A 20,113-nucleotide genomic window follows, 5' to 3' on the forward strand; every position below is an offset into this window, starting at 1 on the left:
AAGTTAACAGAAGTTAAGAGATAACGTCCTTGAAGTCGTTCAATTAATGGATGATGTTTTTTGTACTGAGTTCATAGCTTTCTCTGTAGCCTACTAAATGCCAGAACCCTTAAGCCAATCAGAAATTAAAATGTGTTGTGATCATGCTGCAAGCACGTTCATTACCAGGCAACATGGATGCGCGTGCAGACACAGACACAGCTAGGGAGTGGAAGTTGGAAGCGCAAGACCTGATGAATGTGGTAACTGTAGTTATTTTGATTTTTACGATTCCTGGACGAAATCACTTGGCTGTGATCAAAGAGTGAGGGCAGCTGATGTAGACAAATTTGTGCTAAATGATTATTGATGCAGTCAAAAACTCTCCAACCTCTTTGCGAAGGCTTTGGCTTATTTAAGCCAGCGGTGAACAAAGTAATTTAGGCCTATTCAGATCCTTAAAAAAAATGGTTAAATAAAAGTACCAATACCTCACTGTAAAAAATACTCTGCAAGTACTGCATTGAAAAAGTTAAGTAAAAGTATGTAAGTTGGCTATAAGCAGGAATGTAGAAGTAGCCTATTAAAAATAAAAGGAGCCTACTCAAAGCAGAAAAGTTGCATGTGACTGATATACTATTATATCATTAGATTAGTATTCCTCATGCATTAATATAGTTGGTTGAGGTTGAACTATTTTGTATCAGACTGCAATTAATGATTATTTTTATTATGTATTAATCAGCTGATTATTTTCTCCATTAATCGATTGTAATAAATTCTGAAAATAGTGAGAAATGTTGTCACAGTTACCCAGGGCCCTGAGTGAGACCTTCCCAATACTTGTTTTGTCAGTCCAAACCTCATAATGATTAAAAATACATTAAAATAATCAAAAGTAAAAGCAGCAAATCTTCACCTTTGTGAAGCTGAAACCATGAAATGTTTTTACATTAAATGCCAATTAAATTTCTGTTAATTAGCCTAACTGATGTAGTTCTACTAGCTGGACTTGTATAAACTGTTAAGTAATTCATACGCTTTGTGTGTAAAAAGCTTATTTTTTAACTTAAAGCTGTCAGATAAAGTGAAAAGTAGCTGCAATATTTCCCTTTGAGATGCAGTGGAGTAGAAGTAGAAAGTGACATGAAAAGAAAATACTGAAGTTCAGTACAAATACCTCGTGTACTTAAGTGGCTACAGTACTACTTTGTTACTGTCCGCCACTGGGCTTAGCTTTGGCTACCTGAAACTAAGGAAAGGACAAGAGATATTTTTCTATATTTTGGCTCTGGACGGAAAGCTATCATCCATCATGGTGTTGAAAATGGCTGACCTTGAGGCACAGGGCTTTAAGTGGGAGCCCCCTACTCCTGTTCTCAAGGCATTAAAATGTCCAACAAACCATTAAAACATATAACACCATCCATAAGCTGAAACGTGCAGCCTACTCACACACACAGCTTGGCATACTTGCATAGGGCAAGTTCTGCCATCCTACTGTAGGCACTGCTGTTCATTGGGCTCATTTGGGGCCAAATTTCTTTCGGGTTAACAAGGTCCACGTCATGTGCTAGGGAACCAGGGCAACCCAATGACAAATGGGCTACTAGAACAAGATATTCATGGACTAGAGCAGAAAATATGGATCTGACGCAATGCTACTATACAAGCAAGTTATTTGCAGAGACTATGGGATATATGGATGATTCGAAACCCATCATCAACACTGACACTGGACAGCGCCAGGCCCTGACATGATCCACACCTACTGGCTGAAGAAACTAACTACACTCCATGAACGCCTGGCAGCACAAATGAACCAACTGCTGATGGATGGGACCCACCCAGAATGGTTAACCCAAGGACGGACAGTCCTGATCATGAAGGACCCCCAGAAGGGAACAATCCCATGGATGCCCCTGAGACAGTACAGCACATAACAGCAGGGTGTAAGATGCAGGCACGAAGTACGTACATGGAACGCCATAACCAGGTAGCTGGCATAGTGTACATGAACATCTGCCATGAGCATGGGCTAGAAGTCCCAAGGTCAAAATGGAAGACACCTCCTAAGGTAGTTAAGAATGACCGAGCTAAGATCCTGTGGGACTTCAAGATCCAGACTGGCAAACTGGTGATGGCTGCATCCAACTACTGGCCAATAACCTGCCTCTGCAAAACATGGAAGCTCCTGTCAGGCATCATAGCGGCTAAGATGAGTAGGCACATGGCTCAATACATGGAATGGGTAGTAATACCAGGGGAGCCAACCACCAGCTACTGGTTGATAGAGCAGTCACTCGAGACAGCAAGACCATGCAGACCAATCTGTGCACCGCCTGGACTGACTACAAGAAAGCCTATGACTCAATGCCACATACATGGATACTAGAATGCTTGGAAATGTAAAAGATCAACAAGACACTAATAGCCTTTATCAAGATCTCAATGAGACTGTGGAAAACAAGTCTGGAAGCCAACTCAAAACCAATTGCACAAGTCACCATCAAGTGCGGCATAACCAAGGTGATGCATTATCCCCGCTGCTGTTCTGCATAGGCCTGAACCCCCTCAGCCAATCATCACAAAGACTGACTACGGATACCGGTTCCAAAGTGGAACAATCATCAGTCACCTCCTCTACATGGATGACATCAAGCTGTATGCCAGAAATGAGCGAGACATCGACTCGCTGATCCACACTACCAGGATCTAAAGCAAGGACATTGGAATGTTGTTTGGACTGGACAAGTGTGGTCGCATGGTATCAAAAAGAGGGAAGATGATCAGAACTGAGGGGATTGAACTACCAGAAGGCCACATTGCAGATGTTCAGGACAGCTACAAATACCTTGGGGTGCCACAGGCGGAAACCATGAGGAGGCAGCAAGGAATTCCGCCACAGCCAAATACCTACAGAGAGTAAGGCATGTCGTGAAAAGTCAGCTGAATGGGGAAAAACAAGATCCGAGCCATCAACACATACAGTCATCAGATACCCCGTTGGTATAATAAACTGGCCAAAAGAAGGCGATAGAGGCCACTGACATCAAGACGAGAAAGCTCCTCACAATGCATGGAGGGTTTCACCCCAAATCCAGCACCCTGAGACTGTACACCAAGCAAAGCGAGGGAGGCTGAGGGCTAGTGAGTGTCAAGACCTGTCCAGGATGAAACGACGAAGATCCAGGAGTACATCAGGAAGATGGCCCCCAAAGATGAAGGGCTCAGTGAATACCTCAGGCAGCAGAAACCCGAAGGCTGCACAGCATGGACCACAGACAAATAGAAGAATTGGCTGATATCAAGAAATCCTACCAGTGGCTGGAAAAGGCTGGAAGCACAGAAGCACTAATCATGGCGGCACAAGAACAGGAACTCAAAGTACAAGATCAGTAGAGGCTGGGGTCGACCACACCAGGCAGGACCCCAGGTGCAGACTGTGCAAGGATGCCCCTGAGACAGTAAAGCACATAACAGCAGGGTGTAAGATGCAGGCAGGAAGTGCGTACATGGAACGCCATAACCAGGTAGCTGTCATAGTGCACAGGAACATCTGCCATGAGTATGGGCTAGAAGTCCCAAGCTCAAAATGGAAGAAACTTCCCAAGGTAGTTGAGAATGACCGAGCTAAGATCCTGTGGGACTTCAAGATCCAGACTGACAAACTGGTGATGGCTAACCAACCAGACATCGTGTTGATCGATAAACAGCAGAAGAAGGCTGCAGTGATAGATGTGGCAATCCCAAACGACAGCAACATCAAGAAGAAGGAACACGAGAAGCTTGAGAAATACCAAGGGCTGAAAGAGGAGCTAGAAAAGATGTGGAAAGTAAGAGCAACAGTGGTGCCAGTGGTGATCGGAGCACTGGGGGCTGTGACCCCCAAACTGGGAGAGGGGCTACAGCAGATTCCAGGTAAAACATCAGAGGTCTCTGTGCAGAAGAGTGCAGTCCTAGGAACAGCTAAGATACTGCTCAGAACCCTCAAACCCCCAGCTTGAGGATGATACATGTCACCCCGCAAGGGGTGAGAGGGGGATTTTTAAATATATATATGTGTGTGTGTTGGGGCCACTGCTGCAAATATTTGAGTGGCATGTGTTATCTCACTCTCACAATTTTTGATAAAACTTGAGAGCCCTGCTTAAAAGGACAGCGGTACCATGTTTCTGTATTTTGTGTTTCACAAGAAGGTTACAGAGGACCAGAATTTCATGTGATTAACCTCTGGTGAGTGTATTTTCTTTTTCTGTGCTATCTTAAACTGCAGCTTACAGGTTCCTACTAGCTTTACGTTGTGTTCATTTTCATGACTGAGGAGAAACATGTAGCGTGTAAGAGAAACCCTGCAGTTTTATTGCTTCAGAAACGTTTGTCTTGTGGGATTCTATTTTACTGGTTGCTAACAAACTTTGAGTTCTGGTTTAGTGAAGATTTAAATTAGTAATGAGAGTGATGAATAACTATGAGATAAAACCCCCATGCACACACACACACACGCGCACACGCACACACACACGCATACACACAGACAAATGACTCTCTGTCAAATGATTGTGAATAGTTCAAGGAAAAAGAAAGGAAAATATCTTTTTTAGGATGATGGTAACATAAACTATAATATTTTTGATCAATTTAATGACTATTGACAGACAATTGACTATTGACAGAACTGAATTAAATTTCTTCAAGGGAATAAAACCACTAGTCATTAATAGGAACTGAAGAATGGACAATTTAGTTTCTTTTCATTTTTTGGTTTAGTACATGGATAAGAGTCCTTTTAAGTTGGTTGATTTTATTTAAAATTGTCTATTTTTATATCATTAAGCCAATCTAAGTTGAACATGTATTAATATTATTTATTATTTATTTGTAATAAATGTATTTTGTCTATTTCCACGAAGTAGAATTAGTGTCTTACTTACCATCATCCTTACAGGGCAGTGACGTAAGATACTGGTGTATAGCTTAAATAAAAGGCGCTGTGTAGAGTTTTCTAAAAGCAAACAAAAGTTACATTCAGTGTCTCTCACCAAAATTCATGTTGATTGCATTTTGCTCCTCAAAAAACACATGCAAAGTGGATCTTTTAAATATTTTACATTGTTCATTGCTTATATCCAGTCTTCTTTACTGTTTTCGCAGTTTTCTACACTTCTTTGTGTGATACCGCCACCAACTGTGGTGGATAGCTGTGAAAGAAAAACAAGGCTGCCCTATGCCTCTGTGTATTGCAAATTCACACTATTTTGTTATTAATTACTGCCATATTACACCATTTGTTTCTTTCCACCAAATAATACAGTGAACAGTATAAGGAATAGTGGAGCATTTTTAAAAATAAGTTTTCTATCCACATCATCCTGGAACTACAGAAAAGATGATGCGCTTTTTACATCACCTTGGTATCCGGCCATCTCACAGAGTGAAATGTCTTTAGCCAAACATGTAAGCTGAACTTGGATGTATTATTTACTTCACTGGCAGCATGAACCAGGACAACCTGACAACCCATCAACATTTCTCAACAGCAATATATAATATGGAGAGCATCTCCAGCATAAGACACATCCTGGTTTCATTGTTTTGCAGAACTGCACTTTTCCACACACACAGGACTGCGGTTGCAACTATTTTCATTGTCGATTGATCTGTCCATTATCTTCTAGATTAACTGATTAGTTGCTTGATCTATAAAATGTCAGAAAATGCTGTCTCCCAATGCTAAAAAATGTCTTGTTTTGTCCATAACCCAGAAATATTAAGCTCACTGAGAAGCAGTGTTGGGCAAGCTACTCAAAAATCGAATAACAACTAATTGATTAATTGTTGCAGCCAAGATAATAAGATAAGGTCCTAAACCTTATCTAAATTCTCTTTCTGTGCTGTAAGTTTATCCTACACATTTCCTGGCAAATCATGCAAATACAACCAGCACATGGTAACAACTGAGCAAAAGTGAGTGTGATTCAGCCAGTTCCGCCTGAGTACTGGAGCGATCAGTTACATAATGTGGGTTTTCCTTTGTGTTTATAGGTAGCCTTCCAGGGCAGCAGTTCTCACCTAGCGCAATGGGACGTACTTATGTAACCTAGACAAAAGTTGCTTCTGCCTTGATGTATAGCAGCAGATGTGGCCTGAAACCTTTCTACTGCTTTTCTTTCCTTTTTTCATTTTAGTGTTGCATGTGTTTTTGTACCATATGGCCCCTGAAACTATCAAAGCACAGTTGATCTTAATTTTTTTGATTATTAAGTAAACGCATATTGGCAGTGATGGACAGTCTAGTTGAAACTGGTCCAACTCTGCTTTAATTTGCAGGTGTATTTAGATTTCTTAGATGGAACGCCGTCCTGCCCTGACATGTTGACAGCAGCTAACATTAAGTTAGCTGGCCCTTCTGCCTGCACACAGCAGCTGTGCACATGCTCCTTGGGTTGGACTGTGGGTTGCCGGGTTGCGGCGACAGATGGGTTTAAATTGTATATAGTGTGTGGATTGTGTTTCATACTCGATCTGTTGACTTTGGTGACATCAGCCAACTTGGATCCATGTATTAAGATTTCAAATTCATAATAAAGTTTGAGGGTCGTGCAGTTTACAGCAGTTTCCTGGGAGAAACAACAAAACAGGTGGGTGCTGTGAGATGGCCTTGAAATACGGGAGAAATTGAAATTGAAGTTTTGGCATAGCATGGGTTATACAGTAGCTTCATATTTACCATACAGACTTAAGAGTGGTATTTTTATTTTATTTTAATACAATTCTCTGCTTCTTGTGTTTCCCCATAGCAAATTTGAGTTTCATGCTATGTGCGTGGAATGGGTGCAAGTGACCCATCGTTTCAGTTCTCAGCGGACAGCGGATGAACATTTGGGGGGATGGGTGGGGGGGGGTTCGTTCTGGCCATCCTTTGGTGCTGGGGCTTTGGGATCTTGGGCTCCTTCTCTAGGGCTTTTTCTTCTGGGGTCCCGGGGTTTTAGTGTTTCGTGTTTAGTGTTTGGAGGGTTGGGCTGAGGGGCGTGACATGGGGTGATACTATTACATTATTGTTGCTTTTAAACTATTGTTTTTAAATGGCTCTGTAGCGTGATGCACTTTGTGTTACATGTATTTGTATGAAAAGTGCTATATAAATAAAGATTGATTGATCAATCTTCTCATCTAACTCTTAGCAAGTAAGGTCAGGGTCAGATATTATTGCTGGTGGTCCAGCTCTGGCCTGCAGGCCGCCTATTGCCGACCACTGCTCTAAATGGCTACATTTATGTAGTGCATAAAAGTAGTTTATCCAAACTGCCTTTCAAGGTTTTTGCAACTCATTCATGGACACACTAAAAACACTGATGGCAGCGAGCTGCCCACAGGGTGCTGGCATTGGGCTTTGGAACTAGGGGGTGCAAGGGGCCATTGCCCCACTCAGAGTGGAAGAGAATGAAGAGTGAATAGTGAATACAGAGTGAATGTTCCTTGCCGTCTGGCATTATTTCCTTGCTAACGCAAGACCCTGGTAACACAAAGATGTAGAAGCAAGCAAAGAAGAACAGCAATTTCTCTGTTGTTTGTATGCAAGAACCAACACAAAAGTCTTCATCTACTCCCACCATACAAGGAAATGAAATGAATACAGAGGATTAACTTTATTTTGATGGAAATGTCCCCACAATAACTGGAAAACACCAGTAGATGCCAGGATTTGCTCTGGAAAAAAAAAACTGAAGCTCAAGGAAGGATCGATCAAACTTCAAATTTGGAACCTGTAAGTTTTATCATTTTTATGTTACTTTACTATTTATTTTGCAAGTTAAGTTGTTGAACTTGGCATTAGCACATTCCATGCCTAATGTGTCTTTAATACTGAGGACCAGCCAAGAGAAACTGTGTAAATGTTAAACCTCATTTGACGCCAATTAAATAACCAGATTAGTAAGTACTTCATATTGCAACGCTAGCCAGGTGTTGGTAGGCTAATTATTCATGTGAAAGTTCACTTCTTGCTTACATTTTCTGTTTAGCTCTAAAGGCTATCACTGCTAATGCTCATGATCCAGTTTAGCTTCCATTTGCCACATCTTTAGCTGTTTACTACAGGTATATTTACAAAGATACTCCACAGATGTGGTGTAACAGAAGACAGACCTGCAGAGATTATATAAAAGCTACAATTTCAACATTACCAAATACATTTTAAAATGTAGCTGTCACTAGTTTTACCAAAGTATTCGCAGTTATATTCTTTTTTTGATGAGATTTCTTGAGTTGTTGCCACTTCTTGTTCAAAATCTTCAGCATACAATGACAGAGCATAAATTTTTGACCAAAAAGGTATGAATTTCCAAGGACATCCAGGTAATCGAAACTCTATCTACAGTACCACTCAAAGTGTATCATGCGTTTTACTCCAGGCAACATACGATCACCCTCATTACAGTTCCATCTATTTATTAGTTACATTTTGAAAATCAAACAAAGAGAAAGACCCAGCTTTGTTCCCTTCATGAGATACTACATCACAGCAAACAAACAAAAAACAAGCTAATGACCAGTGTTGTGTTGGTGTTGATCCACGATGTCCATCCATAAGATACATATACTGTAGGTCACCCATTTTACACAAGTGTCACTTTGAAATTCCACAGGTTCACTGTGTACTGGAGGTCTTCACTGGTCCACTCATTTCCAAGTAACTGAGACCTCACTAGAAACCCAAGTCAGCCCAGGTTCAGATTACATTCAGGGACTCTGTGTCTCATACCTGAATGAATCCAAACAGACTCTCCATCAGCTCTTATCCCGTGGCGCACGGACCTGTGAAGACCTATACTGTGAACAGCTGCTGTTAGTGACAGGTACCCTGTGGAGTTTGTGACCACTAATAGCACTATGAGTATTTCTTTTATGAGTGTGTCCCCGAGGATGAGCAAGCGCATGAAGCGCTACACATTTCTGCCAATGGATGCACCATGAAACACAGCAATCTGCCAGGAAAGGCAGTGAAGAACAAGCAAGCATGGATGTAAACAATGCAGGTTTTAAAATATTTTTAAAAATCGGCACTCAACACGTTTATTAGACATCAAGGGTCAAAAACACTGAATGTATAGATAACCTTCGTTTACAAGAAAACTCCACAGGGCATCTGTAATACTTCAGACAAGCTGATTTTTTACATTTAGAAATTGCATGGTTGCTTTGAGCACAATTCTAATTCATGACTTTACAGGATCAACAATTGTCTTTCAACAGAAGTTTTAATCATCAAAATAATTTTAGGAAGGCTTTGCAGGCCTGCTGTGCCTAGTTGTGGTTACTAAGCTATGTTTGGACAATCACTGCTGGGGAGGGGGGGGTGGCTTTGTAGAATTAGTCCTTTAAACAATTTTGACTGAACATTTTAGTGAGTGTTAGCTGTTGTGGTTGCACTTTATGTCGCTGTGCAAAGCAGGGACCTGATGCAAGCTGAATTCTGTCACCACCTTCTAATAGGATACCTTAAAGACAAGTGGACTACTGTAAAATCATGCAAAATGAGTGACCTATCCCTTTCCAGTCTCCAGTGACTCCATCTGTTCAGGTCTGTAAAATGTCAGAGTTGCAGTCCCTCCTTCTGTTTCTCCCCCTTCAGCTATGTAACCTAATTCACACATTTCACATTCTCTTTGTAAATTACCTTCTTTAGTTACTATTTGATAGCAGAAGCAGCAGATTTTTACATCTCTCATCATACCACAGCTGAGTGTTTCTTTGTTGCCGGGGGTTCAGACCATCAATGGAAATGTAAGAATTCCTCCAGTCAGTGGATGATCATTTTCATAACCGCCTTCTGTAGCCAGAATATGAATGTGGACCAGCGACGATCACACCCGTCGTCTTTAGATAACATCAGAGTCTTTATATCTCCAGTCTTTGTTAGTTAATACAACGAATAAACCCACAGTACAGTGTAGACATCAGAGTCCTTATGATCAATTTCACACTTTGGACTCAAAGTCAGGTCTGTACCCTTGCTGTGCTGGCCCATGTGTTGGGATTAAATTGTAGATATGTAGGAGGCCAACACAGCAGAGTGTTTGGAGTTTGTTCAGTCAAGTTTAGCTGAGATCAGTTTAGTTAAGATGTCCATTCAGTTCAGATCAATCGGCAGGCTCAGGCGGTCTCTGGATTCTTCAGCTGGATTTGGCAGTGTGAAATAGACTTGAATGAATCCTGCCTCTCCTCTCGGGGCGCTGCTGCTTGACATCTTTTTTATCTTCTACTTCAGGAGCCACTGATTCACTGAGGAAGAGAAGAGAAGAGGGGATAATTAGTACAGAAAGAATAAGCAGTGTGGAATAAAACAGAACAAAGGGGTGCCTCAGGTTTCAAAAGTGGTGAAGAGACAGACAAAGTGAGAAACAGAATGTGTGCATGAGAAAGGGTAATGAGAGACAAAGGTAAAGGAGAAAAAAGACTAAAACGGTGTCCCACTTCCATACTCTTTACTAACTCTAAGCAGGTTATGAGTATGCAGTGTGTTCACAGTAGGAAAGTGATGATTATGAAATTATGTACAGGCTACACACCATCCATTTTTGAGTGTGCTGATCGACACTATATTCCCAAAATGCAATGCATTAAAAACCGTTCCTTTCTCTTCATGAAATTTAATTGGCAGTTGTGTAAACTGTGTAATTGTTTCGTCTACTAACAGCTAAAATGGAACACTGAGGATTAGTATGTAGTACACGCTGTATAGAATTAAAGTTGTATGGAGATGGTCCAGGAATTGGAATTTCTCTTTTCAAGTTTGATGTTGGCAGCTGCTTTCCAAAGATGCTGTTAGATGTCTGTAAGTTAAGTCAAGTCCGTTTTATTCCCCTGAAGGGCCTTTTGGAATCTGTACAGCATACGGCAAGCTCTGACATCAGACCCTGACTCAGATATGGAAAAAACAGAAGAAACCTGAAGAAGAGCAACAGATGAGGGATTCGTTGTGTGTCAAAGACCCTGCTGCAAACAATGTAACTAATAGAGAAAACAAGACACAAGTAGAGGGACTGGAGGTACAGAGTGGAAATCAATGGCAGTGAGTAAGAGAAGAATAAACTGAATGAGAAAGAGGAGAAATTCAGAGTGAATAAGTCTGTGAAGGAGCAAGAGAGATATTGAAAATAACTCTAGCCAATAGAGGAATCCATTTGTTTATTTCCCACCAGGGATCCTCTCATTGGCAGCGAGTGTCTCTCTGCTGTCTCCGTGCACCTTCTCTCCTTCTCTCACTTCACTTCTCTGTACCTGGGTGCTTCCCAATTTTGGCTCTAGATCAGTCACCGTTTTATTTCAGAGTTATCTCAGCTCTCTGGGCTGGTGTTTCATCACCTGCCGTCATCACTTCCAGTGAGAATGCAGTAATGTTCGCCTGCTTTGCCTGCACGTGAGGGCTAGCAACTGAACTGCCAATACAGCTCAGAGCTATGTTTAGCTATTTAGTTATTTTTTTTGTGTCTGCAGTGTTTACAATGCAGAAGGTCCCAATTAACCCTAGGCATAATGTAGAACAACTGAGTGCTAAACAGTCTTTGTAATGTTACATTTGTGACCAAGACGAAATGTGCAACTCCATGCAAGTACAACTGCCATTAGCCTAGCTGTAGCTCTATGATAGTTCCAATTGTTTTGGAATATGTTTTCTATGTCTGTAAGTACTGAGCTATTATCTACATTTGCTAATGACCAGTGGCTAACATCAGAGATACAGTCATGTTGCCTAATATTATGTCCTCTCCCCAATCTAACACATTTACTTTAGAATGCTGCTATAGCCAGAACCTGTGATAAAACTGAACATTTCTGAACAAGAGCAGCTGGCGGGAGAGTTCCAGCATCTTTTTGACCTCTCGCTGAGGTTGAAGAAGGTCCAGAAGATCTGGAAGACATCCTGCATTGTCCCCGTCCCCATAAGGGACGTTCCAGCGACCTCTCCAACTTCAGGCCTGAGGCACTAACGTCACATGTAATGAAGACTTTCGACGGCCTGGTTCTGCAGCACCTCAGGCCCCTGGTACGCAACTGCCTGGACCCACTGCAGTTTGCGTACCAGGCTGACATCAGCATGGACGACGCCATCAGCCCCTTGCTTCACAGAGCTTACACCCACTTGGAGAAGCCACACAGCTCTGTGAGGATCATGTTCTTCGACTTCTCCAGTACTTTTCACACAGTCCAGCCTCTCGGGCTTGCTGAGAAGCTCTCAGTGATGCAGGTGGATCAGGAGATGGTGGACACCTACGAGTTTCTGGGGGTGCACCTCAACAATAAACTGGACTGAACAGACAGCACCAGGGCCCTCTACAGGAAAGGACAGAACAGGCTGTTCTTTCTGAGGAGGCTCAGGTCCTTTAATATGTGCACCAGGCTGCCACGGATGTTCTTGCAGTCTGTAGTGGCCAGTGTCATCTTCTTCACTGTGGTGTGCTGGGGAGGTGGCATCGGGAATTGTGGCGCCATCAAACTGGGCAAGCTGGTGAGGAAGACCAGCTCTGTGGTGGGGATGGAGCTGGACAGTGTGGAGGTAGTGACTGAGAGGAGGATGAGAGGGAAGCTGAAAACCATCATGGACAACCCCTCTCATCCTCTCAGCGCTGAGCTGAGGCAGCTCAGGAGCTCCTTCAGCCACAGACTCATCCAGCCCTGAGCCTCTAAGCACCTTTGGAGGCTCATTTGTGCCGCAGCCATCAGGTTCCACAACACCACAGCACCGAACTGAGAGACTATTCCTGACTTAATTTAATTTCAAACATTTATCTGGTTGTAAATACTTATTATTGATTGTATAGTGTAAATAGTGTGTTAACACTTCTACAATACTGCATCAGTTCTTTTATGTTCCTTTGTGCTGCTATATCAACCGAAATTTCCCCTACGGGGGATTAATAAAGTTATATCTTATCTTAACTATTTTTACATCAAAGTCTTGTTCAGCTAACCTTTAATTAGTTCCACATGTTATTGCTGCAAGTGTCCTGCAGGACTGTACAGCCTGTGTTTGTTCTCTGTCTGTCTACATTTTCTGCTCTTTGTCTTTTGTTTCATAAAGTCTAATAGTGTTGGCTCAGACATCTCTACGAAACTGTGTTCTCTCTGCTCTTTGACCGTGAATACAGAAACTCCTGTTGGGGCTCTGTATTGTAACAAGCCATTATCAAAGGGAAGCAGAGGCTGCGGAATCCATTTGATGTTGTGGAGAGCACGCTGAGCTCGGCCGGATCGATAACAAAGATATTTGGAGAGCACAGAGCACTGAGAGGATATGATGACTCCCACACACTCTGCGTAATGCTTCCACGTTTGGTGTGTGTGTGTGTGTGTGTGTGATGTACCAACTTTCTTTAACGCCAACCAGCTCACCTACACATTCCCAGATTTAAACCTGTACAAAGAGACAATACACTCCCACACATAAGCATCTATTTATTTTCATATGTGTCTCACCCTTCTTGTGCTCACAGCAGATCTCCCTCTCTGTTTCATTCTCTATTTTCCCATTGTCAAGACACTGCTGACATAGAGCCATGCTCAGTCAACCTTCCTTCCCTGCTCCAGGGAGCTTTAATGATCAGCTGGATTTCTGTACTTCTACCAGTCGCTCACTACTGACCGAAACCTATTTCAAAATCAGGATTACACATAAATATCTATTTATAATAATAATTATATTTAATTTATCTTGTCCACAATTATCACATTTAAAGGGACTGATATCATTTTGAAAATTATGCAATGGCCCTCTTGTGTTCTGATGGCAGTGAGTAGCGACATGAAATGTCAAGTTTAACGATTGAGGTTTCTGCTCATTTCCTGCATTTGCTCACTGTTTTACATACTTACTTTTTTAATTGTATACTTGTAGTTACAAAGAATTTACACACAAGTGGGTTTTTAAACCTGACATTGCGTGGAAGTCAGGTACAGTGCCCAAGGAGTGGCAAACCGGGGAGGTGGTTCCCCTGTTCAAAAAGGGGGACCAGAGAGTGCGTGCCATTTACAGGGGTATCAAACTTCTCAGCCTCACTGGTAAAGTCTACTCCAAGGTGCTGGAGAGGAGGGTTTCAGCTGATATGTGAACCTCGGATTGAAGAGGAACAATTCGGATTGCGTCCTGGTTGTGGAACAACGGACCAGCTCTTCACTTTCGCAAGATTCCTGGAGGTATGCTAGGAGTTTGCCCAACCGGTCGGCATGTGTTTTGTGGATCTGGGGATATTGTGGCAGGTGCTGGGGAGTATGGTGTGAAGCAACTGGGATGGGGATTAGCACCTCGAAGTCTGAGGTTGTAGTTCTCAGCGGGAAACAAATAAAGTGCACACTGAGGGAGTTCAAGTAACTTGTCAGTGAGTAAAGGGACAATGAAGCCGGAGATTGGCCGGAGGATCGGAGCAGCGGAGGCGGTACTGCATTTGCTCTACCGCACAGCTGTGACAAAAAAAAAGCTGAGCTGGAAGGCAAAGCTCTTGACCTACCGGTCAATTTTTGCTCCTACTCTCACCCATGGTCATGAAGGCTGGGTCATGACTGAAAGAACTAGATCGCCGAAATGGGTGGCTTTGTGAAATTAAAATGATTGAATGGGCACATTTCATATGGTTCAAACATATTCACATTGAATAATAAACCTAAACTTTTAATTGTCCCAAGTTGTAATATGCAGTACTAACATACTATAAACTAATGTGCAGATTTCATGGATCTATTATTCAAACTGGCCATCCCTGTGCTGCTTTCACCAAATTTGCAACATTTCTTTTGTAAATTCTGAACATTTGTCTAATTAAAAAACTATGTTGCTTCAATCTGTGTCTGCAGAGCATTTCATTGTCTTAGTGGTACCTATAGCAACACACCCCTCCTAATGCAGCTGCTTGCTGAGGAGCCATTAACACGCTGTTAATGGTTTTCTTGAGTGTAACTTTCAAAACGTAAATGAGATAGAAGAAAACATTTGCAAAACATGACTGACACTGATTGTTAACTGTGATTCATTAACTCCACTGGGTTTATGAAAATGTTCCTGGTTGTTTATAAGGAAGTGGATGGGGTCCATGAGCCTGAGAGGTTTGGCAAAACTGACTTAAAAATATATCCAGTCTTGGCACTAGCATGTAAAAACTGCTCTAATTAGCTTTAAAGGGACAGACAGCGTAGAAAAGAAAAAAAATAGAAGCAAAATCATACTTGGCATTCATTGCTGGCAGAATATAATATTTTATTTATTCATGCATAAACAACACCGCTACCCCCCACTATTCTCCCTCTGGCTCCCCCTCTCCTCCTCCATATTACCTCTGTACTGTGGGCGGAGGGCACGGTTGTTGGGGCAGTCGCGGCCCTGCTTGCTGAAGTTGATATTGGTTCGGATGCAACGCTGCAGCAGTGGCTGGGTGGGCCGGGTGTTGTCGCTCATACTCATGAAGATCTTGTAGGGCTCGTTCTGGCTGAGAAGGCGCAGGGAGTGCATCTGGTGGATGACAAGTGGGGTGGAAAGAAGAATGGGTGGAGGCTGAGATTGTTAGAATTTATTTGAGTTAAGCTTGTGCGGTTGAATTCACATTGACATAAACAATTTGATTCAGCTCAGTTCGTTTAGGTCAAGAGGCAACTGCCTTAGTTTTGACTTTGACTTGCCTGCCACTTCTGCCTGTAAGAGTGAGTTTTTGCCTTTACTTGCAATAAACCTGACAAACTGTACTAGCACTCTCCAGTGTCTTGCATTTGGGTCCTAAATCTGTCTGTCACTCGGCCAATTCTGACATCCTATTTAGCTCAGCAAAACACAGGTTAGACATATGCTGATTTTATGTTTCACTTTTAAAGTTACAAGAGAAAATGTTTTTGGCTACCTGTATGCTATCCTTGGCGTTTGGCTGTGGTTGCTGGAGTCTAAACTTCCCCAAATCCAATAAGGAGCGAGGGAGAGCTGCTAACGTTAGCCTAAAAATTTCAGAAAATTCAGACCAAGCTTCCACAGAGGCTGGTGTGAACGGGGCTGAAAGCTAGTTATGCTAACATGTTGAAACTTCCGTTAGCATTTGCTATTAAAGCTGGGGTAGGCAATTTATTTCAGAAGCATTTTTTGTTGTATTTGTGAAAATTTACTTTAGATCCCGACAGCAATCAAAAATTTGGATCCTCTAACAAAATGAAAAGAAATCCGTTATCTGTGATTGTCACAGGACTGTAAAAAGCACAGCCAATCATCTACCTAACTCACTCTGCCCATGCACACACTGTGGATGAACAACCATGGATTGTTGGATACTTTCAAAATCTAGCTGTCTCTTGCTGGTTCTCCAATATTGCCTACCCCAGCTTTAAACCTTTGCTCATGAATTCCCTACACAACGCCAACATTTCAGCAGATGCTGCACCGATCGGCCTGTGGATCTCACTCTTACCCTCACCTGTGAGCCATACCCTGGGCATACCCCTTGACTTGGGGCAACAACTCATTCCCAACCTGAAGGGGGTGCACCGTTGTCATGCAGAGTACCATGGCTTGAGACTCTGAGTTGCCTACTCTGATTGCAGCTACTTTACATTCAGCTGCAAACTGTCCTAGTGCTTGAGATGCTGTCCATACAAATCACAAACAGTGCCTGTTAGCTAGAGTAACAACAGTGTCAAAGTAATTCTGAATCAACAGTACACAGGGACTGAAACTAACATCTACACCTACAGTTACGTTGCCAGCTTTGCAGCTCCAAACAATAGCTGGGAGACCTTTAGGTTTTGTAGGCAAATTCAGTTTGATTTAGTGTGGCTCATAGTTGGTAACTAGCTATTAGAGTCCAGGCAATTCTGCTATGTAGAAGGGTTGTGAGATGTTGTAAAGTTGCTTAAAAAAGCGAACACACTTAACGGCCCTTTTAACAATTACTCTACTGGAAACTTAAGCTTTTCTGAACCACTTTCTGTTGACTACTGTAGCTTAATTTTACTACGGCTGTGGCACATGCTGGTACTTCTACACACACACACACACACACACACACACACACACACACAGGAGAGATTTACTTTCCCATAACAAACCCGCCAGACTACACGTTTACCCAGAAGGCCACCTTCAAATAGGTAAGCGGGTTGTTAGCTAATGTTAGCTGGCTCTGTCAGAGTTGCTTCTGCCACATTTTGATTGGATGGGAAGAATGTTTCTGAGAAAGACAGCTCTGTGATGTTCCGAGCTGGTATCACTTAATGATCACAGCAGACCACATCTGAGAAAGCTGACTGTCAACCCAGATCACTGAAGCAACAAGGAGGTGTGGTGTTGCCACAGGAGTAAAGAATACAGGGCCAAGTGAAAAGAATGTCTCATCTGCCCAAGTTAATGTTGAATATTAAGTAAACTATTGTGTAAAACGCAATATAGGCTACCAGTGTGCAATGACCACGTACACAGGAAGTCTGAAATGCAAATGTTTCTTGTTTGATTTTTGCCAAAAGATGATGAGAGCATATAATTAGTATTAACAAAATACTACTGATTCCGACATGTCTTTTTTTAAACTAGCATCTAAGGGTTAAAAGATTACTCCACAGATTTAGCATTGCACTCTCACAGTTACAAAATCTACTAAAATCGATGCAGAAGAACCAGCGCTACCGACGTTTTCTTTTGTTTTGCTTGTCAAAACCCGACGCTGACTCAGGTTTCATCACTTGAGGCAATTTGTCAGACTTCACAAGACCTGTAAACATGCTTGAACAATTGGTAGAGTTCCGCTTTAACAAATGAAAGCTGTATATATCACTTAAGTCGGTGTAGACAATACATTCTGACTCCCGACTCGTCACATATGGACGCTTGGTCAAGGCCCTTTGTCGTTGCTTTTTAAACGCCCTGGGTACCCCTTTAGCGTAATTTTTAGACGTCTATGGCTCCATGGTCAAGTTAACAACGCTTAGCAACAACAAAGATACAATGTCCGGTAAAATTAGCAACAAAAAATATGCAAGGTCCGGTTATACTTTCAAAATAAAACGCTAGCGTGAAACGTTGCAGTTTGGTTAGGTTTAGGCACAAAAAGTACTTGCTTAGGTTAGGAAAAGATCATGGTTTGGGTTAAAATAACTACGTAGGTCAGTTAACACATAAGCTAACTTACGTCACTTGCGTAACTTATACAATTTACATAACTTGCCTAACTTAAATAAAAATATTTAAATATTGACTTTTTGTTTTACACAGGACACCAACACCGCTCTCCTGATTCAGTCAGAATTCTGGCCCTCCATCCACCACAACCACCTCCTTACTCAGTCATTTCTGTTAAATATCACATACCTGCCTTTACCGTCTAAAACTGACGCTACAGGGCTCCCCAGTGCGTCACAAACTGACGCCGATGGGTCTTGACCACGCATCCATATGTGACGAGTCAGGGGTGAGAATGGGTTGGTGTAGAAGGAAGAATGAAAGAGGGATGAAGGTATGTACAGGGAACGGGTAAAAGGCCAAGAAAGTAAGATGGAGAAGCAAAAATTATAATATAAAAAAAACCCCGGAACAAAACAGACTAGTAAAAGAGGGATGAAAGACAACGCAAGAAAATGGAAGGAAGAAGAAAGAGAGATCCCAGTTGGTTGACAGATAAGTGAGAACAAAGGATAGTACAGGAGTATAGGAGTGCACAGCAGATGGTTTGTGGGAATTGATTACATTGATGCATGCAGGTGATTGCGGAGCTACGCCGTAATGTGTTGCACTCTGACGTTGAGCTGCTTGATTTGAACAGCTGGGGTGTGAATCTGATCTATCCAGCTGCTCTTCAGTGACACAAAAAGGCTCTCTGGTCGGAACCCAGCAACGGCATGAAGTGTAGATTACCAGTTGTGTCACTGTGACTGCTTGCAGATGATGATGTTTCTTTACTCAGTCACCCACTAAATCGACCCCGTTCTTACGGTTTAAAAGATACAGATGAGGAAATTGAACTGTGTGTTTTTTTATCTTGAGACTGTCTGACAGGAAAAAGAGGATGCAACTTAACATCTGGATGGTTCTGTGTGCTCTGTATTCACTGCATTTCATTACATTACCGTTACAACAGCCACTTTTCTCTAAACCACTTTGGGAAAGGTAGATGCTTTCTGTTACAGGTTATGAAGTCCTAATTTGCAATTCAAAGCTGTTTGCACCCTGTGCAGGAGAGGATATAGGTTATTACATTTCTGTCCCAATCAACAGAATGTGTGTTGTTTTCCCCATATCACTTTTACTTATTCTCCACTCACGTACCTGCATCTGTGTCACGTAGACAGGCTTGTTGATTAGTATCCACGTGGACGTTTCATAGCAGGGAGGGATGGTGATGGAGCCCTCATAGGTGATGTAACGTGTAGTGTCAGGGTAAAGGTCTGCTATGTTCAGCCCCATCAACAAGAAAGCATCATCTAGAGAGAAGAAGAAATAGAAGGCGAGAAGGAGAGAGTGTTAAGGTGATGCAGTGTGTTGTGTGAAAGTGTGTTATGGTCAGACCCATTAACAGGAACACACTGTCAAAGGAAAAGAGAGACGAATACTACTGCGTGCGTGTGTGTGTGTGTGTGTGTGTGTGTGTGTGTGTGTGTGTGTGTGTGTGGTTTATGTAAAACACTTCATCAGGTTATGAATCTATAATGTTTGGACCAATTAAAAGGAAAGATTTGCCTGAGAAAAAAACATAAACATGTTGGAGCACAGAGAGAGTGTGTGCTCTTGTATTAATTAGGGCCAAAACTCTGTTCCCGCAGTCACATAACAGGGCCTCACCTCCCATTTACGGACAAACTGCTAGTTCCCACTGGCTAAACCGTTCAGTTTTAAGGTTAGGGCTTGCTTCTTGGTTTAGGTTAGTGTGCGTCTCCAGAGAATTTATAAGTCAACGCAATATCCTCCTAAGTGACAAAAACAAGTTTCTGTGTGTGTGTGTGTGTCGTTGTGCTTCTGCTATGTTTAGCCCCATTAACAGGAAGGAATTCTCCAGAGGGCCGTACATCTTTGCAACAGAGGTTGGAAAACAGATCTTGGCAACGTAGCACTGATTTTTTGTATTTATTATCAAATTAAGAATGCATTCTTGCTAAAGGAAACCACTGGTGTGTGTGT

General features: G+C 42.2%; 1 protein-coding gene across 1 annotated transcript in view; it reads right to left on the reverse strand.

Annotated features, from left to right (window-relative positions):
* Positions 1-8,518: 8,518 nt before the first annotated feature.
* Positions 8,519-20,113, reverse strand: part of LOC123984105 (carbonic anhydrase-related protein 10-like) — a 138,114-nt gene continuing 126,519 nt past the window's right edge. Inside the window, exons 7-9 of the mRNA XM_046070797.1 lie at positions 19,265-19,419; positions 15,307-15,481; positions 8,519-10,263 (exon numbers count right to left, since the gene is read on the reverse strand). Coding sequence (XP_045926753.1) covers positions 10,241-10,263; positions 15,307-15,481; positions 19,265-19,419 — 353 coding nt within the window. The 3' untranslated portion in view covers positions 8,519-10,240. The remainder of the gene's footprint in view (positions 10,264-15,306; positions 15,482-19,264; positions 19,420-20,113) is intronic.

Source organism: Micropterus dolomieu, linkage group LG02, assembly GCF_021292245.1.
Source record: "Micropterus dolomieu isolate WLL.071019.BEF.003 ecotype Adirondacks linkage group LG02, ASM2129224v1, whole genome shotgun sequence".
Classification (NCBI taxonomy): Eukaryota; Metazoa; Chordata; class Actinopteri; order Centrarchiformes; family Centrarchidae; genus Micropterus; species Micropterus dolomieu.